Source organism: Cornus florida, unplaced genomic scaffold (genome assembly GCF_030987335.1).
Source record: "Cornus florida cultivar Cherokee Brave unplaced genomic scaffold, ASM3098733v1 CherokeeBrave_3.0.0_Hap2_Chr06, whole genome shotgun sequence".
NCBI lineage: Eukaryota > Viridiplantae > Streptophyta > Magnoliopsida > Cornales > Cornaceae > Cornus > Cornus florida.
In genome coordinates this window covers 71213982-71238015 of record NW_026775576.1, presented here as the reverse complement: position 1 = coordinate 71238015, position 24034 = coordinate 71213982, and the positions used below count along the sequence as shown (strand labels likewise).

Here is a 24034-nt window from a genome sequence, read left to right as displayed (position 1 = left end):
CTCGGCTAAACTTATCGTCTCTCTCGGGTAAGCTCTCTTCCTCTCATCATAATAAATAATTTAGTTTACATGTTAAACCTAAACACATTAAACCCTATTAAAAAATGAATTGTGGATCAGAGTTCCAAGTAATAATGAAGAAGGGGGCAGGCGCTTGACATCACCTTACTCAACTCTAAACTTGCCCTCTCACCGTACTTATCTTTGAACTTGCCCCTAACAAGGTAATGGTTGAGTTGTGTGTGTGTGTCAGAGTTCACCAGATCTTGTTAGGGGCAATTGCCAAACCAAGCCACCCCCCTAAAATTTTTCTCTCGAGTTGTTACATTCAGAAAATTTGGTGGTTATACTAGTTTTCTCGAGTTGTTACACTTAGAAAGCATGAAGGGCCACTAGGCCACCCCTTCCCCCCCACCCCCCCCCCCCCCCCCAATTTTTTTTTTTTTTTTCTCTCAAGTTGCTACACTTAGAAAATTTGGTAGTCATACCACATTTCTCAAGTGGCTACACTTGGAAAGCATGAAGAGCCCTTTCTCGAGTTGTTACACTTAGAAAGCTTGAAGGGCCACCAGGCCCCCTCTTCCCCCTTAAATTTTTCTCTCGAGTTGTTACAGTCAGAAAATTTGGCGGTCATACCACCTTTCTCGAGTTGCTAAGGAAGAATGGCCATCAAAGTCACAGGTATTGAATGCTATATATATATATATATATATACTTGCGTGTATTGATGATGAACATTGTGCATATAGGTTTGTTTGGATGATTATGGTAAGGCAATGGGTAGTGTCTTTTCGTACTCATAAGGCATTATGGTCATTAAAGAAATAGTGTGTGTGTGGAGGGAAAAACCCCCACCAATCACAACACGCCATATGGCAGCAAAAGGGCAGCCCGCGACTAAACTAAAAATACCCAGAGGCCCACTATCAGGTGAAAGCCCAACAGTAAAAGCCATACACACATACCAGTTCAGCTCAATTAAATGAAGGAAGCTCCACTTGACAAAAAAGCCGAATGAACGACCCAATCTCAACGGGCTCATAAGTCTATAACGCTTGCCATAATGATATACACACGATTAGTAGGTATAAATATCCACGTTTGGGAGTAAAAGCCAAAAAACGGCTCCATGTAAATCTCTGAAAAAAAACTTATAAATAGAGCCTGAATGAGAATGAAGAGGCATCGAATTCTCGTCATTGTTCTTCTCTTTTAGAATTACTTATATCTAATCAATATTCTACCCATTTCTTCTCAATTTATTTCTTTAAGTGTTCGGGTGTAATAATTTACACCTACACTTTGACGCCGGCAGTGGGAATTCGATACAAAAAAATCCATCTTTTTACTATTAACAGGCGATTCTAATCTAGAATGGCAACAGGATCAGACACCGCACAACCGCAATAACTAGAGACCATGTAGAAAATACGTGAAGAGATGCAAGTGTAACTTGACATCCTTCGACAAGCCTACGAAGCCAGTACTGAACAGATCAACGCACTGAGACAAGCCCAGGAAGCCAACATGGTACAAATCAATACCCTGCGCGAGGAAAACGAAAGACTTCAGGGGGACGCTCGGCGGAATGATCCTTCGATCGACTTACCGCCCAAACAATAGAACGAAAATCCTCCTCTGGAGCTAGGTCTCATAATTCCTCTTCTCCACCAAAGGGTCCCACAGTAACAGCTCAATGAAACATTGGATAACGCCAACAACACAGCAAGCCAATCCCGCATCCTCAGAAATTCTACTATGGGAGGACCTCGAACTACTAAGGTCTATCTGTCAGATGATGCTGATTCAGGCGAGAAGGAAGTACGGATCCCAGCGATTAATCAACCTTCCTCAGGGAGTGATTTTATCTCTAGGTTTTGAAAGGAAATGGACGAGTGAATCAAAGGGCTAAAGGCCCAAACGCCCGAAGACATGGCGAGGGAATTCACTGCATCAATAGTGAAGACTCCTTTTACCAATGAGATATAACGAGTTACGAGACCTAAAAAATTCTTAGTGCCATAGTTCATCAAATTTAATAGAACTGGAGACCGTCTCCAGCACCTAAACCACTACACTTAGGAAATGACACTAGTAGCACATAATGATCCGTTCATGTGCAAGATATTCCCATCCAGTTGATGGGGGTTGCCCTAGAGTGGTTTAAAAACTGCCCGTGCGTCAATTCCAAACTTTGAATCATTATGCGTAGCGTTTCTAGCCCAGTACCGCAGAAACAATAAATAGAAAAAAATCGTTGCCAGTCTTTTCACGATTCGGCAGATGAAGGGAGAGAGCCTGCAAGCCTTCCTCACTCGATTCAACATGGAGTCCTCTGGCATTCCAGATTGTAACCAGGATACAACCATAGAAGTATTCAAGATAGCCATGGCGCAATGCTCACGTTTTCACTCTTTTTTGGTAAAGAAAACTCCAAATAATATGTCAGAGTTGAATTTGTAAGCACAAAACTATATTAGGCTTGAAGAAAATAAAGTAACCAAGCAGCAAAGGGTAACTCTGGTCACTGTGGAGAGCAGACTAAAAGACCGACCAAGCACTTCAAGAATCCATCGGGAACCTTCGAGTATCGAAGGAAGAGCCCCCGAGAAGAAATCTCAAATGGCTGAAAAGGTCACACCACTCAAAGTAACCCTAGCCAGACTGTATCAAGAGACTAAGGCGAGAAACGTCTTTCAAATCCCACCTCCGATCAGACAACCAATGGAGTAGAGAGACCAAAGTAAACACTGTGCGTTTCATAGTGACTTTGGCCATTTAACCAACGATTCCAGGAGCTTGAGAAGGCAAGTGGAAACACTAATTGCTAAAAGCGAATTGGTAGATTATCTGATTAACCCAGGATAGCAGAGGCAGTATGAGCAAACTTGGACAACTCCAAAGGCTACGGCAGAAAATCATCTTGTTAAGGTAATCAATACGATTTATGGTCGTCCAGAGGAAGACGAGCAACCTAAAAATTCTTACAGGATTCAACTCAGTCAAGCTCATAAGTTACAAAAGATTGGCGAGACCAATGCTGTAGGCTGCAGACCTAACCCGACACAGGTTTCCTTTTATGAGGGAGATCTCAAAAGGGTACAACACCCACATGAAGACCCATTGGTAATCAGCCTGCTAGTAGCCAATTGCTTAGTCAGACGAATGTTCATTAATCCTGACAGTAGTGCTAACATTATAACAAAGTAGACTTTCAATCAGCTGAAACTGGCCGCAGATCAAATTCACCCCACAAGGAACCCCCTGGTAGGATTCGATGGCAGAAGAGTGGAGCCATAGGTGTAATCACACTATCAGTTACTGCGGCCAAAAGATCTCTGAATGAGAATTTTGTGGTTGTGGAAATCCATCCATCCTACAATTTGTTAATGGGCCGAAGGTGGATCCACTGTATAGAAGGAGTCCCATCAACTCTACATCAAGTCATGAAGTGCATTGATCCAAACGGTAAAGAGGTTATCAATATTTGGGGGGATCAAGTGACGGCAAATGAATGCTATCACACAATGATCTGCCCAACTGATAAGGGTAAGCAATCGCTGAAATAACAATTACCAGGCTTTTCCTCTCCCAAGGGAAGGGAGGAGCCAGAAGAGGAATGCATGACTGAAAAACCCCTAGAGGCCATGCAGATAGTCATGGGGGATGAGCACAATCTAACCTATATAGGGACACTCCAATCAACCTAGGGGAAGGAGGAATTAAAAGAGAGTTTAAGGCAGAATGCCGACATCTTCGATTAGAATCATTGGGATATCCAAGGAATTGACACACAGATAGCCTATCATAGCCTAAACATAGACCTGAGCCATCACCCAATGAAGCAGAAGCAGAGAAGATTTGCCCTTGAAAGAAACAAAATCATTGCTGAAGAGGTTAACCGGCTTTTAGAAGCAGGGTTTATCAGAGAAGTCCAGTGATGTGTCTAATTTTACCACTCGCAATAGTACGATTCCGTGTAGGATAGTGCTATAAAGAGAGGTGTCGACACAGAGAGATGAGATTTATATTCAGTCTTCAACTTAGTTTTCTTGGTTTACATGTAACTGGTTGAAAATTTTGTTGGTTGCCATGATTAAAAACAAGCTAAAATTAAAACAAAGTATTAAACTAGAGTAAATTAAATAATCAAAGAGAGAAATCTTAGGGTTTTGACTTCACCACAATCATCATACTATGGTTAATTGTATCAACTCTGGGGATTTAACAATTATGTTTTTCAAATGAATTGAACTCAATAACATTTGTTCAATTCGGGTTTTAAAGAAAGATGTTTTACAAAATTCAGTTAAGTATAACCTATCTGCGGTTAGCATGGACTATCCACCTACCTACTCTAACTACTTTAACTACTTTGCAAACAATCCATCTTTCCTAAGCATAGATTTTGAAAACATCCTTTATAAAAACGTTAGAACACCATTATATGACCTCTATTCTCATGTCTGGCAAGGCTCCGCCAGATACCGTCTAATAGGATAGGTTGAGAATAGAAAATAAACAATTATATCTAAAACAAGTTAATAACAGTTTGTAATATGTTAAAGCATGAAAACCAATTGAGTAAAATAATCCCAGAGTTAAAACAATCAAACTATAATACTAGATTGGGTTATATCAATGCCCTAAGAGAGGAATTAGCTATTTATGACGATGTCAGATGTTATCTACGTTAGAGTTGTCTCCATCATCACGGATGACACTTCTCTTCTTAGGATCTTTACTTTATAAGGTTGTGGAAACCCCTAAAAGCCACCACGGTCAGCCTTTTGAATCACACGACAAAAAGGACTTGGAATTTTGGACATCTTCTATCAAGGCTTAAGCCTTCTTTTATCAAAGAAAATAAGGATCTGATGGGCTTTTAGGTCTTCTGGCCCATCTGGAATGAGATACGGCTTAAAAAGAGAATTTTCTCGTAACTTAAATCTGACATGTCATGGAAGGCTCAAGCTTTAGGAACAAAGGCTGAAGCTTTAAGGTTCAGGCTCGAGCTTAAGGAACAAGGCTCGAGCTTCTCTGGATTGATGTTCGAGCTTCAAGAATTGGTGTTCGATCTTCACTTTGACACTTAGCCAAATTTCTTCAATTACTTTCCGAAACGTCTTTTTCTTCAACACTTAGAATATTCTTAGGATTGAAATCTTTTAACATTACTCAATCCAAGCTTCATGGGCTCAAGCACTAGGTACGAAGCTCGAGCATTTGGTTCTCAAGGCTCGAGCGTCAATCGATGGTGCTCGATTCTTAGGGTTAGGCACGAGGTCTGGGAGCTTGGAAATTAACTCTTCAAATTCCGATGCCTTATGCTCGACCTTAAGGGTTAAGGCTCGAACACCTTATGGTCAGGCTCGAGCACTTTTTGTTCAGGCTTGAGCCTGAAGGTACAAGGCTCGAGCTTTAATGTCTTGTTAATTTTTTTTGTCTTCTTTGACTTGTAAGGCTCGAGCCTCAAGATTCGGGCTCGAGTTTTGGATTCTGGATTCTTCTAAACGTCACCATTTAAGCTATCGGCTTGCTATAGATGACCGGCAACGACTCTGTAAGCTTCGATATCATCATAAAGTCCCGGTTTTAACCATTTTTCTGGGAAAGTACCTACAAACACATTAAACATAAATCAGTCTAAATATGGATAGAAGTATGACTTTAGGCCTTAACATACGTATATTTAGGGGCTTGAATATGAAATATTCAGCGCTCATCATCCAGTACCCTCAATGACTGTCAAATGTAGTGGCTGTCCAAAAGAAGGATAGCAAATGAATGGTATGTATTGACTTCACCAACCTGAACAAAACTTGCCCGAAAGATGGTTTTTTGCTTCCCAAAATCGATCATATGGTAGACGCTACAACCGAGTATGAAAAATTAATTTTCCTTAACTTATTCAGGTTACAACCAGATCCTAATGAACCTTCGGATGAAGAGAAAACTTCTTTCATTACTGAACGTGGGACTTACTATTATAAGGTCATGCCCTTCTGGTTGAAAAACGCAGGGGCTACCTATCAGCGATTAATCAACAAAATGTTCGAAAAGCAGATCGGACGAACGGTCAAAGCTTACATAGATGATATGTTGTCAAAAGCAAGAACAAGAAGGATCATCAGTAACACTTACAAGATGTATTTGATACTCTTAGAGATAATAAAATGATGTTAAATCCAGCAAAGTGTTTGTTCGGAGTATCCTCGGGCCAATATCTTAGGCACCTGGTAAACAAGAGGGGAATAGAGGCAAGTCCTACCCAGTTGGCAAAATTGCTACAGAGCAAGGAGCCCCAAACGGTGAAATAAGTTCAAATCCTCACCGGGAGAATAGCAGCCCTCAGTCGTTTCATATCCTGATTATCAGACAAATATAAGCCATTCTTCGATGCAATTAAAGCAAAAAAATGAGAAATTTGGGGGGCGGAGCAACGAGAAGCTCTTGCAAAACTCAAAGAGTACATGGCTAACCCCCTAATTTTATCTGCCCCAAATCCTGAAAAACCATTGTACCTCTATCTGGCAGTCTCTCAGTCAGTGACCAGTTCTGCTCTAGTAAGAGAAGTGGGAAAAAAATAGCACCCGGTCTTCTACTCCAGCAAGGCCATGACTGATGCAGAAAGTAGGTACTCAATGGCAGAAAAAATCATTCTTTCCTTGGTCCAGGCCAAAAGAAAGCTTCGGCATTACTTCGAGGCTCATCAGATAATATTCCCCACGACGCATCCGATCAAAACAATTCTCAGTAAACCAGATCTTTCATGTCGGATCATGTAATACCCCTAATTTTAAAAGGATAGTCTCGGCATTTTAATTATTGTTTTATTGTATTTTGTGTGATTATTTGGCTTATTGGTTAATTGTTTAATTATTTTAATTTGTTATTTGATTTAATTGTTTAATTATGTGTTATGTGTTTAAATTGCATTTAATTGGTTTAATTGTTTATTCATTTGTTTAAATTGCATTAATGGATTTCTTGTTTTCAGTAATTGAATTGTTTTATTTAATTGTCTTTTGTATGTTCTTTAATTGGATTAATTTAGTAATTATTAATTTTAATGTAAATAAGTTAAATGAGTTTTTTTAATTACGTTAATTAACTAGGATCCTCTAGGAAGGCAGTATGTGTAGCCGACATGGATTATCTTAGGTTGCTCTATGGGCCGACTAAGATCGACATTAGGGTTTTGTCTCTAATCATACAGGGAATAGGGTTTTATTTAAGTCTCTCTATATATATATAACAGTATATCGACTTAAGGTTTTAGAATACACAACCTCTGTTCACGTATCAAAGTTCCAGAGAGAAACAGAGAGGGGTTTTGAGCAAACAGAGTACGTTCGGTGAGGGTTTTGACTGCAGCTTAAAGGTCAGACCTAGGAGAAGGGAGGAGCAAAAGTAATAGGAGGCTAGGCAGTATTGCAGTGTTGCTGGAAACGTGGACACGGTGCCGGGATTTCATAACTGAAATCACAGGCAAGTTCTTTTCTTCCTTTTTCCCGTTGGCTCGTGTTCTGTGCACCTAGATAGCCTCTAGGGTTTAATTGATCATTAAATGAGATTTACATGTATATTATATGCTATATTGATGATCTGCATTTGTTGAAATCTATTCTGTTATAGTTCGTGCATGTCTGGTTTCAGTTTTATTTCTTAAAGCATGTTAAGTTTGTAGAAATTTTAATCTCTGTAATTGATTCCAACTACTGTAAACACACCATCAGGATGCTACTGGTTATTAATAAGACTCTTTGGAATAGTTTTAAAACCAAACAGAAAGGCTGGAAGTGGTCGGAGTCGAAAACAACAGTTGGAAGTAGCAGACGGCTTTCAGAGAAGGAGAGAGCCGGCTCCATGGAGGAGGGAGCCGGCTCCCCCCAAGTGTAGAGCCGGCTCTAGGAGGTGTAGAGCCGGCTCTACCCATCTAGAGGTGGCTTTAATAAATATTGGAGCCTACTCCACCAAGTTTAAGAGCAGGCTCCTTTATTTTCGTAAAATCTGGACTATATTGCTTAAAATTTAAAAATTGCTTGACTTGAGAGTCCAATACTCCTTGTATGCCTTATGAATGCCATTTAGGAGTAAATTTTTTGAAAAATTGATATCTTGCTTGCACTTGTGGTCCACATCATCTTGATTTTGTGATTGTTTTGAGATTCACTCTAGTCTTCTACACTAGCACCGGCGCAATTCATTTGTAGGGTACATACTTTGTTAATTATTGAATTGGTTATATCCCAATTGAGCTAGTAGTGCATTGAAAGCTTTCATTGTTGATAAAGGTGGACAACAACCCCTTTTCACTAAGTAGCCGGGATTTTAGCCTCATCAAGCACTGAACTTCTCGCGCCGAAAGGTGGAGGGCCCAAACTCTAGGTTAATAATTGAATTTGCTTTATTCAAAAAAAAAAAAAAAAAAAAAAGCAAAAGCAATAATAAAAAAAAAGGTAAGGACTTCTCCCAAAAAGGTGAGAAATGGGAAATGATTAGATGGTTGTTGTCTTGATTTGTAACTTAGTTGATTTGAGCTTGTAAGTCCGTAGGAGTATTTGAATGCCTAATGCCCTAAAGCCGTTTGGTTTGGGAGTCATTGACCTAACGCTCGACCTCATGAATCACTAGAAAGCTTAAGAGATTAACGCATTGCACCATACTTCCGTCTTTGATCCTATTAAAAAAAAAAAAAAAATCGAGTGAAAAGAATAAGCGCACCTAGATCAATAAAGCTTTAATAAAATGTCCACTTTTTGTCTTGAAAATCGGTATTAGATTTGTGTGTTAGTTTGAGGGTAAGGATGTGATTAATTCTTTAGTTGGCTAAGATAGCAACACTTTTTATGCCGGTCCACTCAAAAGAATTCTAGAGTTGTTTTGATTTGCATAATTATTTTCTTGATGTGTGGAGGATCATACTTGCTTGCTTGATGTTGAAATTTTGGGAGATTGCTTGGAAATGTTTGAAACATTGCATACTTGAGGTAGTTTTCTCCCAATGCTTTTTTGCAATATTAGTACCTCTTTAGAAAGAATGAGCTTAATGTTTGTGGGTACCATTTCTGGAAACTCTCATGAGACTTCACTCGTCCACTAAGGGTAACCTAGGGGTTTAAAAGGCTTGTTGCATATGCTAAGTGCAATTGTGTTCCCTACGAAAGTGGCGTTATCCATTTATTATTTTCTAGTTCATACTTGTATAGTTGTTCATTTCATTCCTTTATTTTCTAGTTCATTGCTAGGGACTAGCAATATTTAAGTTTGGGGGTGTGATGAGCACTAAAAAGTGCGTATTTAAACCCCTTAAGCTTTGGCATTCTAGTACATTTATCTATCTTACTTTACCGTTTTAAATTGATTTCGTATTATTTTCATTTTCAGGCACTTATCCCGAAAATAAGCTAACTCAGCTAAATAAGAGCCTAATTAAAGCAATTTTGGGAGTTAAACAAAGAAAGGAGCAAAGTGGAGAAAGAAGGAAGCAAATAAAGCCAAAAGTGGGAAGCAGCAAAGTTCGATCGATCCAAGTTCAAGGTTCGATCGATCGAACAATGATCAATCTCAGCACTTCAAGATAGATCCAAGCTTTGACCCAAAAGCATAAAGTTCCAAAAGTTCGATCGATCCAACACAATCCTTCGATCAATCGAACACTTTTGTCCTTATTCAAATGATTGATCATATCCACAGCTGTACCACCCACTAACCACTTTTGTTCTTTTCCCATAAATATCTCCCATAAATATCTCGGATTTGTCTTTTTCTAAAAAGCTCTGCCAGTTGGATTGATCCAACCTAAGTTCTATAGATCTCACTTACTTTTGATCGACCCAAGTTCAAGGTTCGATTGATCGAACTTCCTCCAGTGCGAAAAAGTTAAAATTCCATTTCATTGAAAGTTGTCCTTTATCTAATCATTAGGGAATATTGTGTGCATGACCCCAGCTCATTTTGGGTGTCATTTTGACCTACCTATATAAGGATAAGGATTGCTTTTACACAAGGAGCAACATTTATTTTCATATCTTCTCTTGGAGAGGAAGTTTAGAGGGGAGGAGGCTAGAGACACCATTGGATTTCTTCATCAACAAAGAGCCGATTTCAACCATGGAATTAGCCCTTGAGGGTTGGAGCATCATCACCATAAGTGGCTAGACATCTTCTTGGGGCTAGAGTTAGCCCCAAGCATGCTTTCTATATCTTAATTTTGCGTATTATTGAGGGATTAGTGTTGTAATTGATGTTTTGACACTTTGATATATATAGATCTTGTTTATTCACTGATTGATGTGGTTTAATGCTTCCAATTGATCATTTTATTCTGTCCATATGTTTATAAACGCTAGAATAGATGTTCATGTGCTTGTCTCTAGATTTTGTGTTATTGATGCATGTCTATGCGTATTGATGCTATAGATTTGGAGATTGTCAAAACATAGTGCTTAAAGGGGTGCTTTTGTGATTCTCTTGATGGTTCATGCTTATCTCTTGATGGATTGTGCCTCTCCTTTAGTTTATTTTCATGCTAGTAGTGTAGATGTAGTGTAGTTGTAGTGTAGTGTTAAATGGGAGGACAATCTATGCTTGTTGTTTGATGATATAAGCTTTTGAATGCAATTAGCATATGTCTCTATCCTTGTGCTGTATTTGGATTGTGAGCTTAATGAAAGGATTAATGACTTGTTTTGATTTATTGTGCCTTTCACATGTTGTTTAGACAATATATGATTCATTGCTTAGATATATTATGTCTTTCACATGATGTTTAAACAATACATGCTTAACTAGTCATCCTTGCTTGTTGAATCAACCAAACACACACACACCAATATTGCAACACACCATTTGCCCTCATTAATCACTTCTCAATGATATAGAAATGCATTGCTTGGTGGTGATCTCTAAACCCCAAGATCTCTCTCTCTTACTTACTCTTAATTGCATTCTTTTGCTATCACTTAGTTTAATTTAGTTGCTCTTTAATCAACCAACCAACCAATTGTTTGATCACTCGACCTACTAGCCCTAATTGTGATTCCACGACATTGCTCGATCCTCATAATCCCTTGGGATGCCCCCTTCTCACTCATACTACATAGTATAGGTGTTAAGCGGTTTATAAATTTAAGTATGATGCCCATTTGACATTAATTTCCAAACTCAAAGTGTTGTGCATTATTTTGTGCACACGTTCGGGTCGCATCAAGCCACATCCCTCTGGCTAAGCCCATTAGCGTTTCTGGGTCTTCAACCCCAGAATCACCAATGGTGATAGAAGCACCATCAGCCTTCAGCATTTTAGGGAACCACTTTTTGGCAAACCCTACGAAATCACCCCCGACAACATCAGTAGTGCCAGGAATTAAGCATTTTTACCCCCAAAGGCCCCAGCCATAAACTTGGGGCACTTCGAAAGAGAATTATCCTTCGTAGAGGGACACTTAGTACTTGACTAAACCCCTTTCTGCTTTTAAGTGGAGGAGAGCTTACTCGCCTCAACAAGGATGTTCTTTCTCTCTTGTAGCAACTTAGTAGCTGCATTCCTTTCCTTCTTAGTCCTACGAGGTTTTGGAGGGGGAAGTTCCATCGCTGATTGAGAAAGGGAAAAAGGAGCAGGCGATAAGAGGCTAGCCTCAGAATCAGAAGCGTCAAGGTCGATGAGCTCCCCAGGATTTTGAACAATTACCGCAGAATCCTTCAAGATTGTCTCAAGAAAAGAAGAAGAGAGAAGGACCCTGGCAAAGCGAATGTCGCTCTAGACACTTTCTTGCAAATAAGCAAGATGACTATCTGCAAATTTTGAAGAGAAAAAGTCAATTTCGTGACCCAGGAAGTCAAAAATGTAACAAAAATGCTTTACGATACAGACGAAGCAAGAAGACTCGCCCGAATCATCAAATGCAGGAACGGATGAGGCATGAAAGCTCGATCAAACGACTAAATCCTCAGCGGACGAAGATCGCCACGCCCCTCCGACTTTTACAATTTTATTTTTCCACTCCTTGTCAGAAGTGTTAAGGTGAGAGAAAAGAGCCCTACCCGATTTAGAATGAAAGTGGAATCTACCTTCTCCACCTTTCATTCTATCAACTGTATAACAAAATAGAAGATCGGCAAAATTTAAGGTCAAACCTTGAACCCTGGTCAAAGCAAGAAGACATGAGAGAATGAAGAAAAAATTAGGGTTAACTTGAAGAGGGGCCAAATTCAACACCGACAGGACCCGAAGGTAAAAAGGATTAAGGGGGAATCGAAAGGCAGGAAAATGTAAATCCGAGAAAAGCATCTCGCCTTCTTCCAAACCCTCACCTATACTAAAATTCAAGTCATGATCGTACCCCTTAAGGGTAACGTCAAAAGGAACGCGATTCTTCTTTCTCAACTGAGAAATTGAAAAGGACTTCCTTTCTACAATGTCCACAGGGAGGATTATAAGACCCTTAACATAGACACTCAGACTCACCGCTGCAGTCCCCGACTCAGAATCAGACATATGAACACTATGAGTTCGTTCGTTCGTTACGTTCTTGACACATAATGTAAGAAAGAAAAGAAAGACTAACCACAGCAGATGGAAGGAGATGTTGAAGCAGCAATCGAACTCTCGCCAAAACTCAGGAACGAGATCACAAATATAGATACCCGAATAACGAAAACACAATATATAAGTAAAGGAGGGCAGATAACGGAAGGACAAACATGAGGCCCCAAAATCAGCAGCACAAATGGTAATGATAGGCAGTAATAGCCGCAAAAACTTCTTCACTTCCCAAAAACAGTTACAATTCCTTATATGAATCAAATTCATAAAAGGAATTGGGGGCAAAGTGTAGAGGGAAAAACCCCCACCAATCACATCACGCCACATAACAGCAAAAGGGTAGCCCAAGGCTAAACTAAAAATACCCAAAGGCCCACTATCAGGTGAAGGCCCAATAGTAGAAGCCATACGCACATACCAGTTCAGCCCAATTAAATGAAGGAAACTCCATTTGACATAAAAGCCGAATGAACGACCCAATCTTAACGGGCCCATAAATCCATAACGCTTGCTATAATGATATGCACACGATCTGTAGGTATAAATACCATGTTTGGGAGTAAAAGCCAGAAAATGGCTCCATATATATCTCTGAAAAAAAGCTTATAAATAAAGCCTGAATGAGAATGAAGAGGCATCGAATTCCCATCATTGTTCTTCTCTTTTAGAATTACTTATATCTCAATAATATTCTGCACATTTCTTCTCAATTTATTTCTTTAAGTGTTGGGGTGTAACAATTTGCACCTACAGTGTGTCACATAATTGTCACGTGATCACTTTAACTCAAAAAATTTGACCGGAATAATTTACCCTAAAAAATACTATTACATGGAATAATTTGACACCCCAAACGAGAAGCCACATAGAAAATGTCATTTCCAAATAATTTCAATTTTTTGGGCCTACCTCTACTTTGGCTGTTTGAATTCTTTTTATTATTTCTTCTTATTTTATTTTCTTTCTCTCCTCTCTCTTTTCTCTCTCTTTTATTTTCTCAAGATTTCTATTCCTGATTATACTTAGTTTAATATTTCATTTTAATTTTCAGTTTATAATCGTGACAACCAAATCAATCTATTCAACCAGTTACCTGTAGACCAATAGGAATTAGTTAAAAGCAAAATTTAATAACTCATCTCTCTGTGGGTTTGACACCTCTCTATATAGTGCTATTCTGCAAGGATTTGTGTTGTTGCGAGTGGTAAATTTATAAGTAATATGCAAAAACACACAACATGCTCTAGGGCTAATTTCCAATATGTTCGATGATTGATTGTCAACCTTCCCTGTCGCCTCCCTGAAGGAACAAACCATAGCCTAACACCTTCTGTTAGCATATTGTAGTGAGTTTCAAGAAAGCGAAAAAGCTTCTACGATAATCCCCACATTCTTAAAACACTACTTGCGGACGAGGAATACCTTGATCATAACCAAACTACCTCGCCAGTCTTCTTGGATTATACACTTCAACTGATAAAGTTTTTTCTAAAAAAATAGGCAACGGACTTGGGCTCACAAATGCCAAGAAAATTAGATGATCATTGCTGATTTCTTTTGGGCCAGCTTCTTCATAGCTGTCCTTATCATCATACACGAGCAATGGTTCCACTCCTGGAACATCATCAACATAGGGATGCCACGTAAACTGGTGACTCAAATCTATCAGATTTGTAAGTCCAACTCGAGGAGCCCTACCACGCCATTGAAAGGACCGCATCCTTACACTTGGGGGTATTTCCCTCTCTCGAGGAGCGTAACTAGCAAACCGTTCATATAAAAATAACTGCAAGAACATACTCAAGGCATATGAATGAATCACATAGTGACCAACAGAGCGGATTGAGTCTGAAACAACCATATCCACCCGGTGATACAACGAGCCTAAAAACAGGGATGATAATGGCAACGCAACACCTCAAGACAATTTTACTGCCATTTCAACAAGCCGCAAATGAATTGTATCCTCGGGTGAACCTTCCAGAACAAACCCTGATAACCAACACAACAGATACGTTGCTAGCCCAACATCTCTGCTATACCATGTCCCCAATACTCGATGCCTTTGATCATTGGGCACACCTCGTCTGACAATCCACACATACTTAAAATGCATTTGGGTCCAAGACCCAAATGTACACTTTTTACCCCCTTTCCTTCGCTTGGCTAACTCTATCCCACCTTTCCCAAATTTTGACCCATATGTTTTCGCCTCCTCGATAGACAAGCGTAATTCTATGGCCAGTCTCTGGTCTTCTTCATCCAATACTAATGTTGTAGGGTTTTCTAACCCTTCAAATGACAACCCATATAACTGGCACACGTCTTCAAGTGTGGGTCCCATCTCACCCCATGTTGTCACAACGGTATGTGTCTCAGTGCTCCACCTCGATATTAACAACTCGATCGCATCATGATCTCGAGGGATAATCAAAGTCCTGAACAAGCGCGTACTGACTCTAAAGCCTTAGCGTCATGCAACCGCCGCACAAAGTCCGGCAACGCCAAAATCTCATCTGTCCATTCATCCCACACATTACTCGGACTATAGTGTGTCATCAGATCAATGAAAGAGAATGGAATATAGCCCCTCTTTATGTTAAAACGAAGCACTGACCTAGCCGGAACAAGCGGCTCGGCCCCAATTTTCGCCTCCGGCTCCATTATCGCCGCTACCGCCGACGTACCTCGCTCTTCAACATACTGTTCAGAGCGATACCAAAAAAAGTCCCTCCCACCAAAAAAAGGGAGCTTTATACCATTCTGAATCCGGTGGCACATTGGGTAGAGGTTCATCTTTTTTGGATAACTCCCTTCGGGGAGGTATCTTCTTCGACCAAGCAAGTTTCTTTCTGCAACCACGGTTTTTTTCTTTCCCTTTAACACTTCGCTCTTCTCACAAAAAAGCCTTTTCTTGTTCTGTCTAAATTAATCGGAGTTGGCAAAACAGCGTTTGATCTCTTCCCGCTTTCTTTTAAATATAACCATAACGGAACGGGAAACGACGCAACTCTTATGATAATCATTGCCCACGTTTGGTGTTTTGAACGGCGGCATTAATTGAACTAGCACGTCTGTCGATTTCTTTCCCTCAACAAACTCTATAACTTTTGCACGCCTCCGCTCTCCTCCGATACCACACGCGCACACGAGGATTAATTGTGGGGATTAAGCCCCCCAATGCCACTTGACACATCCGACGACACCAAAGTCCACTCAAGGCGGGTACTTTGGCAAACTGAAGGACAAGGAGCCCACGCACCTCGATCGAGACATTGGCAATCGCATTTATGAGCCTCAACTACCGCCGTCTTCGAAAGGATGGACATTTAATGTAATAGTACTTAGCCTCAAGGTAAAAAGACTGGGATATCCCTATTATATCAGCATAGCCATCATTGCTTCCCCAATGGAAGTGGACTTCCATACTCGTATAAGGGCCTGGGCCTGGGCCTATAAATAAGGAACGAAGCTCCTAATCGCCGGAAGTTCCATTGTACTTTGTATTTAGATATCTTCCCATTTATTAAATAATATGGATTTGTTATATATTCACTATTTGTGAGTTAGTAGGCATCTAAAGGTCCTTACGACACTCACCGAAATCTGGTGAGTTAGCTTAAAATTAAAACATTTATTATTGTGAGCAAAAAATATTAACAATTTTATTTTCAGTGATGTTGATGTTGCATTCACAATCACTCACAAATCAGAACTATCTTAATCAACAGAACTATCTTTTTGATTAAGTACTTAATAACAAATTTTCTTTTTCCTCTTGTATGAAAGCCTTTTCCTCCAATCATTTAAATAGTAATATGCTCTTATAAACTTGGATCTTGATAAAACATATGTAACGAAAATAAAAATGCTCTATAAAAAAAGTTGGAAATTTATTCTTAACGTTCACATCAAACTTATCTTTCCAAAAAACGCACATAATACAAATACGTGTGCGAGATTAGTCTAAAAAAATTTCATGGAATTGAAATTCAAGTTAATTTTTTTTGTTCATGAAATTTATTTTATTTTCAGCAGAGGATCTTTGAGTACAAATTAGATATCTTAGAATTGAAATTGACAGGAATGATATTTCAATTTTTAATTTTAACACCACTAATTAATTTTTTTAAAAATAGAATGAATTTAGATTTCTGATTGGACCCTCCAAACACAATATAAAGCTACTTAAGTTAGAGCCGGCCCAATAAGACAAAAAGCACACGCTAGACACCTCTTCGCAAATCGGAAAAGCCGAAAATGTCCGGTGTTCGGTTTCTGTTCGCCAACGGCGTCGTCTTGCCTTCCTCCGACACACCTCCTGTATCAACCTTCCTCGAATCTCATCCAGGTTCGCGCCAAAACTCCATTGTCAATTTTTATTTTTATTTTTTTGCTTTTGAAAATCGTTTTCGAAACTACCTCTCGCACTAAACACTCGCACAAACTTGCTTTGAGTCTGAAGAAATTGTTTATATACAAATTCAGGTGCTTACACGACCTCTCGCACTCACAACGACGCTTCACTCCTCTTGTTCTGGGAAAGACATCTTCGCAGACTCGCCGATTCGGCTAGAATTCTGTTGAATTCGAATCCGAATCTTTTATTCGGATCTGAGAAGTCTAGGGTTTCGAGTTTGACCCCATTGGGACAATCGTCAGTCTGGGACTCGGTAATTCGATCTCTTGTGAATGATTCGGTGGGGAAAGTGCTGCCTATTGCATTGGGAGAGAGGAAAAGTGGTGAGGAATTGGCAATCACATCTGTTGTGAGTGGCAATTCGGAGAAATTGTGTGAAAATGGGAGTTTAAGTGAAGAAATGGTTTCTAGTTTTCTTGATGTGTATGTACATGTGGGGATGTATGTACCTCCTGTGTTTGGTGTTCGAGAAAATGGGGCGCATTTGGCCGTGGTGGGTCGAGGGAGGGATGTTGCCAATGCAAAGTATTCAGATTGGGTTAGGTATTTGGAGTTGTACCTTAATTGTGTATTATTGTGAATTTGGTTTTTTTGTTATGTAATTTTTGGACTTTGTTATCTTGGTAGGCTTAGGAAGTCTTTGGAGAAGCTGAGGCCACCTTGGGCTACAGAGCTCTTGTTGTCAAATGACGGTGATCGGGTACTAGAAGGTTCTGTGACAAACTTTTTCGTTGTGTGTTGCAAGGTAAGAGACAAGGAATTGCGGTGTTTACTCTTTGTCAAGTTGACTTGATGTCCTTTTTAGTTTCTGTATTTATTTTATGGAATTACAGACGATGAACAAAGTTTTAGTTATTTGTTAGCTTGGTAATCATAAACTCGTAATACAAAGGTTGACCAGCCAAGTTGTGTGCGCACATTTGGAACAGATTTTAAGAGACATTATACTTGCAGAATGTATTGTATTGGATTCGGTTATATGTTAACTACTGACTGATTTGCCATATATTAACTTTTGACTAGTGGTTGTGCCAGCTTGAGTCGCTCTCAGGCACCCAAAGTTAGCTTAGCTAACTAATTTGCCAGTCTGAAGACCATTGATAATGTCCTAATTTGGCAGAGTATACCATAGTGTCTTACATAATGACACAGTCTCCCAGTAAGTACAAATCATAATTGCTTATTTTTGGGAAAAATAAATGGTACTTGTAGTTGTATATTGAATTTGTGATTTATACTTCCCACCTTAGTAACTTGCTTGACTGTCTATAAACAGATGCAATCTATAACCAGTTACAATATATGCAGTAATTGTTTAGAAGCTTCTGCGGTGTGTGTTACCTTATATTCACCATTAAGTATTTATTAGATGCTTTATGAAATGTGTTTTCAGGAGAACTATAATGATAGCAATGATGGTAAGGGGAGTGCATGTTCGGTTGAAATACAGACTGCTCCCATTAGAGATGGTGTCCTTCCTGGGGTCATACGTCAAGTAATTGTTGAGTAAGTCCTTTTGTCTCCTGGTACTCAAGATATTTTTTATTATAGAAGAATCGGTTTCTCTTTCTTTCTTCTTTTTTGAAATTCATGCTTAAAACTCATTTTTCTTTAGATTTGGGAGGTATAATGTAGCACCGGATAGCAACAAAGCTGCCACTTCCGTTTTTAACAATTAAGACTGAGTGTTTACTGTTACATTTCCTTTCACAAAGAATTCCCTATAACATTGACTAAGGTTCATAGATCATGTAGAGATGGTTCCTTGATAAGCGACATCCACTATCAACATTTGAGAGAGTGGGAAGGGTTTTTTTTACATTCATTTGGACAGCATGGAAGATAAAACCTTTGGTTGGGCATCCATAAGAGTCCTAGAATGTCACTTATAACCCAAAAAAAAAAAAGGTCCTGGAATGTGGTTTAGATCCTCGAATGTTGTTGATATTGGATGTGGAGATCTCCATTGGTTACACAATGACCTGCAATCTAATTCAGATGACAGATAAGAGTTGATATTTTGTTCTAATTTGCCATGGAGAATCATAGATCTTCCACCTTCTGGCCTGGGTATTAGGTTTTACCACATATATATTTTTTTGACAAGTCTATTAGGTTTTATCAATTTAATTCACAGGGAGCAAACAGAAGGATGTCTTTTAATTCTCATCCGGTTATCAGTGACATCAATGTTTTTCTCCTAAACATGAATCACTTGGAATTATTAAAAGTTTTTAAAATTCTCTAGGCAAGTGTATTATGATAAAGTTTATTCTGTTTATAATTCAGGCTCATAGTCAGAACTAGCTGTATTTAAGGTTTACTGTAACTTTTAGTTGTTGCAGCAATGGTTGCTTATAAAGAAAGTAAAGATTCAAGAGATCCTCTTGGTTGTCGTGAGGCATATAATATTTTCCCCTTTTGGATTGAAGAAGATTAATCAGCGGGCTTTTAAGTAATATTGTCAAAAGTGGATATAGTTTTAGAATTGGAAATCAAGTGCTAGGCACAGGAAATGGTAACCCCAGATTCCTCTTGGTGAAAAATGATGCACTCATATTTTACTGTTGAAGGCTGTTTGAGCTTACATGAATTTCCAAACCAGAGACCGAACATACCAGTAAATACAACCCCCCTCCTCCTCTGTGTGTGTGTGTGTGTGTGTGTGTGTGTGTGTGTGTGTGTGTGTATATCATGCCATATAATAAACATCACCACAGTGGTTGCAATTACCATTCCAAACATGTCAAATGTTTTAAGCTGCATGCTTCAATGGAAGCCTTTCCAACTGCAGTGCTCGCAATCAGATATGGTTCGAACCAAATATCAGAATGCCTTTGTTTTGATGAGTGTTGCAGCCTATTTCTGGCACCTGTACCCTTCATTAACTGTGAATAATCAAATCTGCAAAGCCTTGACGCTTATTGCAACATTTGACTTTGACCTATTCAAACCATACTAAGTAAAGCATTTCATCAATAATCTTTTCTTGATTTCATTTGAATATTGACTTTACAACTCTAGTTAAACCAACTTAACCACAAAAATCACATAATTTTACCAAATGTTGATCTAATATCACAGTTATATTGACCTACAATTTACCCTTTCAATAACCATGGTTGAGTGTGAACTTCACCCAGAATTTCCCTTGAGCAGAACGTTTGTATCATGCTAAACCAGGCCAGCAGCCTGGTTTCCAATCTGCAACTGATCTATAGATTAAATTCATTCATTATGCGCTCGTGACAGTTTTCATTTCGTGCAGCATATGCTCAAGCAATGGAATACCACTTCGAGAAGTTGCACCATCATGGTTAGAACGTGAAACTTGGAAAGAGGCATTCATTACAAGTAAAGTTTTCTGTCCTTTCTTATATTTTTCCGAGGCAGGTGATTACATATAGCAGAAAATGTGCTAATTACTTCTAGACCTTGGGATTTTGGGCCTTTGGGCTTTCACCTTGTTGTAAGAACTTAATACTAGTTTCACTGGACCTTTTTGTAACTGCACTGAATGTTTTAACAGTGAATTATATGGTTCAGTTGTTGGGATATGGACGTTCACCTTGTTGTAAGAACTTAATAGTTAATACTAGTTCCACCGGATCTTTCAAACCTGTTGAAATTTCCATTGCCTTTTCAGTGGTAATCTTACAAAGTTCATGTGGTTTAAACAACTAATTGTCTATTTAGTAACTACTAACTAGTGATTTTTAGTCTTAGTATCTTGACAAACTTGTGACTTACCATTCGGATTGTAATGTTGAATCACAAAGCCAAATGTCTATGTCTCTCTCTTGTGCTATGGATCTGGGGTCCATCAGCCATGTTGTTCACTTTTTCTGAAAACATCAGTGTTGCTCAATCTAAATGCTTGATGATTAAGGATAAGTTCTTATCCAATTTGACAGTACAGCATGCATTGTCTCTAGTCATTGAAACTTGTAAGATCTTGTTACTGCCACCTGGGAAAGTGCAATTTAAGGAGTTCTCTGTTGCAGGTAGCTTGAGGCTTTTGCAGCATGTGGAGACAATTCGATTTCCAAGTTCATGGGAATCGCTGGAATCAAAATCTTGGAAGATGGTAAAATGGGAGGAGAAGCGGTTTGAGGTATGTGAACTAAGGGTAACAAAATATGTTGACCTTGAGCTATTGCGAATATACTGTTTGCTGATGATATCGTGCGTTTCAATATCAGGGTCATGGGAGGACCACAACTATAATTCAGGTAATTGATAGATAGTTTACTTCTTCCTAGCACCATTTGTCACTGTGTGATTATTCATCAATTTCCCTTCCGTAAGAGGAATGATTAAGATGTCAGCAGATCCAATGGAGAAAAGTGACTGTGTCTAGTTCAGTTTCTTAAAATACTTAAATCACTTCTGAAAAGGCAATAAAAATCATTGCACAGTGTTGGTCCTGTGTAGGATGCTGGGTGTACTAGATTGAAAATAGACTTAATTTGTTATGTTGTACGAAGAGTCTACTCTTAGACTTGATTTAGCATCAATGCTTGTTAAACCCTGTATTTTCACCAATACTCCAAGTACTGGTCCGCAATCTATCACCTTTGAGAATGAAAATGATGCAGAAAAGGCATTTGGCAGTGTGTATTAGATATTATTTTCCATTGTACTTCAAAGTTTCTCAAGTTCTCTTTTTTATCTTATTGGTCAAGGGAAGTATATTTTGCTGTTAATAATGCACCTTCCAGATTGAAATGCATTATTGAAACCTCAAGTCCGCTGAAAATTTCCGGTGCCATTTGACTTCATCACTTGGGTGTGTCATCGGTCATTGGGGGTGTCTGTTTTGCATGCTATGCATTTAATCCATAGCATTTGCCAACGGATCTGTTTGTTTCAAGAAGGAGATCTGGTGGGCTGTCTTTTGGCGCTATGGGGAAAGGGATCTGGGGATGGTACTGGAGAACTCTCACAATATTCTTTTCTTTAGAAAAGAAGGTTGATAATCATCGAAAAGAGTGGCATGCCCCACACTGAGGATAATGTTAGGGGAATGGAAACATCAAAACTAACATGGTTTGAGATATTAAGAAAAGAAAAAATATATGTTGTTTAACTAAAATTATCTTAAATAGAATATAATGATGAAGCGGGATTTATTTAGCTCTCTCGGAACAAATAGGATCAGACTTTTTTGAGTTGAATATAGTTGAGTTAATGTGATGGCAAATAGAGTGACTGCTTTACCTTGAAACTATGGGGTTGATGTGCTTCTCAGTTTCATACATATATATAATATATGCTGAGACTGTCTTAAAATGTTCAGAAAATTCTCAACTCATTAAATCATATTAGGGATACAACATTCATTCACCTCTTTTAAGTTTTAGCTTCTCATGCTCTGCATAGTGACTGCAAGGGAAATATGTTTGTTGCATGGAAAAGTTAGTGCATCCATCAAAAGTAAGGCGGTGCTGCTCTATTATGCTATGTCATGATCACATTTTTTTTCAGCACGATCATTTGAACTAGTGATATTACTCTTGTTGAAAATTGTATATACCTTTTCATAATTTAATTTCCATGAAACAAATGAAGACAAAACTAATGAATTCTCTTCATTGTTATGAGCAGAAAGAGATCATGAAGAAAGCAGATCTTGAAGGGTACCCAGTCCATTTACTCAATCACTGATAGGCGCTGGTGTCTTTGTTGTTTTTGCTGTCAAGGTGGAGCAGAACTGCGATATTAGCGCTCATTCTGGTTGTGGATTCGTAATTTCTCTAACATGTAAGCTATCATTGTTACGAGGCTGGTGTGTCCTTGATTTAGCAATAGCCCTAGAAGAGAAACATTTCATTTTGTCTAGAGAAACAAATGCAAGACAGCTAAAGCTAACCCTAACTGTGCAAAGATCCAAGACAGCTAGAGAAACAAGGTTTTCTGCCCCTGCTTTTCTCCAGCGGTGCTCCCGGAATCTGCACTGCTGCGTTTATATACAAATGCTTGGGTCTCAGAACTATGGACTTCCATTTGTACTAAAGCTAACCCTACCATTTACAGAAGTGACAGCACTGGAAGAAAGAGCAAGTTGGTACATTTTAAGCTCATGGTTTGATTGATCTTGTAGTGCACACTGAATGGTGCCCATTCAGTTAGGTCAGAAAATGCACATGTCTTGTAACATGCTTTTGGAGTCATCTCCGTGATCCATAGTTGTTCACGATGCAAGATTTTGGACCGTTTTAGTCTAGCCTTTTCTTTGAGCAATGCTATACAAATTTTAAGTTATAAGATTTTGGACTTTATGTTCTCTGTTTTTCTTTTTAGGAATGTTACACATAAGTTTAGACCGATTAAACAATGCTACTAATACATATAATCAATAGGTATCTTCGTGTGTAGTTTGCAAGATGTCACCATGGTTTCTTTCTACTCAAAATCGTAAGTGAGATAATATGTAAAAAGGGGGGGTGTGTTTTTTTTCGGTTATTGAAAAAAAAAAAAAAAAAAAAAAAAAAAAAAAAAACCAGATAGGCTCGTAGCCCAGTGAGCCTCTCATAAAACTTGAGTGCCTAGGCACGAGCCTTGGCATAAAAAATAATAATAAAAAAAAAGTACGTGTTTAGTGTAATGGTTACGTGAATAAGAAGGATTAGTATTGTCTAACTTTAAGTAAAATTGTTGGCTAAATTTCATTTCCTTTCTATCAAGTTTGTTAATATTTTTTCGCAAGAGTGTTTGTTAATATTTTTATTAATAAGAATGTTGAAGGAGATGGGAGAAGGTGAAAGGTTCGAATACAGACTTTCAAATAAGGAAAGCATTTCAACAATACAACACTTCCATAAAATTTGTTAATATTTCACTTAGACTATCTTTAAGTTTTATAATTTTTTATAAATTTTCCTCATTTGCTTAAGAAGGGGGAAATTTATTTAAAATTATACGGAGTATTATTTAATAAAGTCACAGTATTAGATTGTGAACATGTATGTTTATATACGTGGAGCTTATCACAGGGTAGCAAAGCTTTGCTCTTCACTAAAATATCGGGCACAAAGGATACGTGTATGAAGCAGAAGCACGAA

The 24034-nt window shown here is 38.6% G+C and overlaps 1 protein-coding gene across 1 annotated transcript; it reads left to right on the top strand.

Moving 5' to 3' along the window:
- Window positions 1–16745: 16745 nt before the first annotated feature.
- LOC132311963 (uncharacterized) lies at window positions 16746–23307 on the top strand. The gene is made up of 8 exons (XM_059810146.1): window positions 16746–16901; window positions 17039–17513; window positions 17598–17715; window positions 18364–18476; window positions 20239–20324; window positions 20975–21084; window positions 21173–21202; window positions 22578–23307. The coding sequence occupies exons 1-8, from the start codon at window positions 16811–16813 to the stop codon at window positions 22635–22637; spliced, it is 1083 nt and encodes a 360-aa protein (XP_059666129.1). The 5' UTR covers window positions 16746–16810; the 3' UTR covers window positions 22638–23307.
- Window positions 23308–24034: the final 727 nt, after the last annotated feature.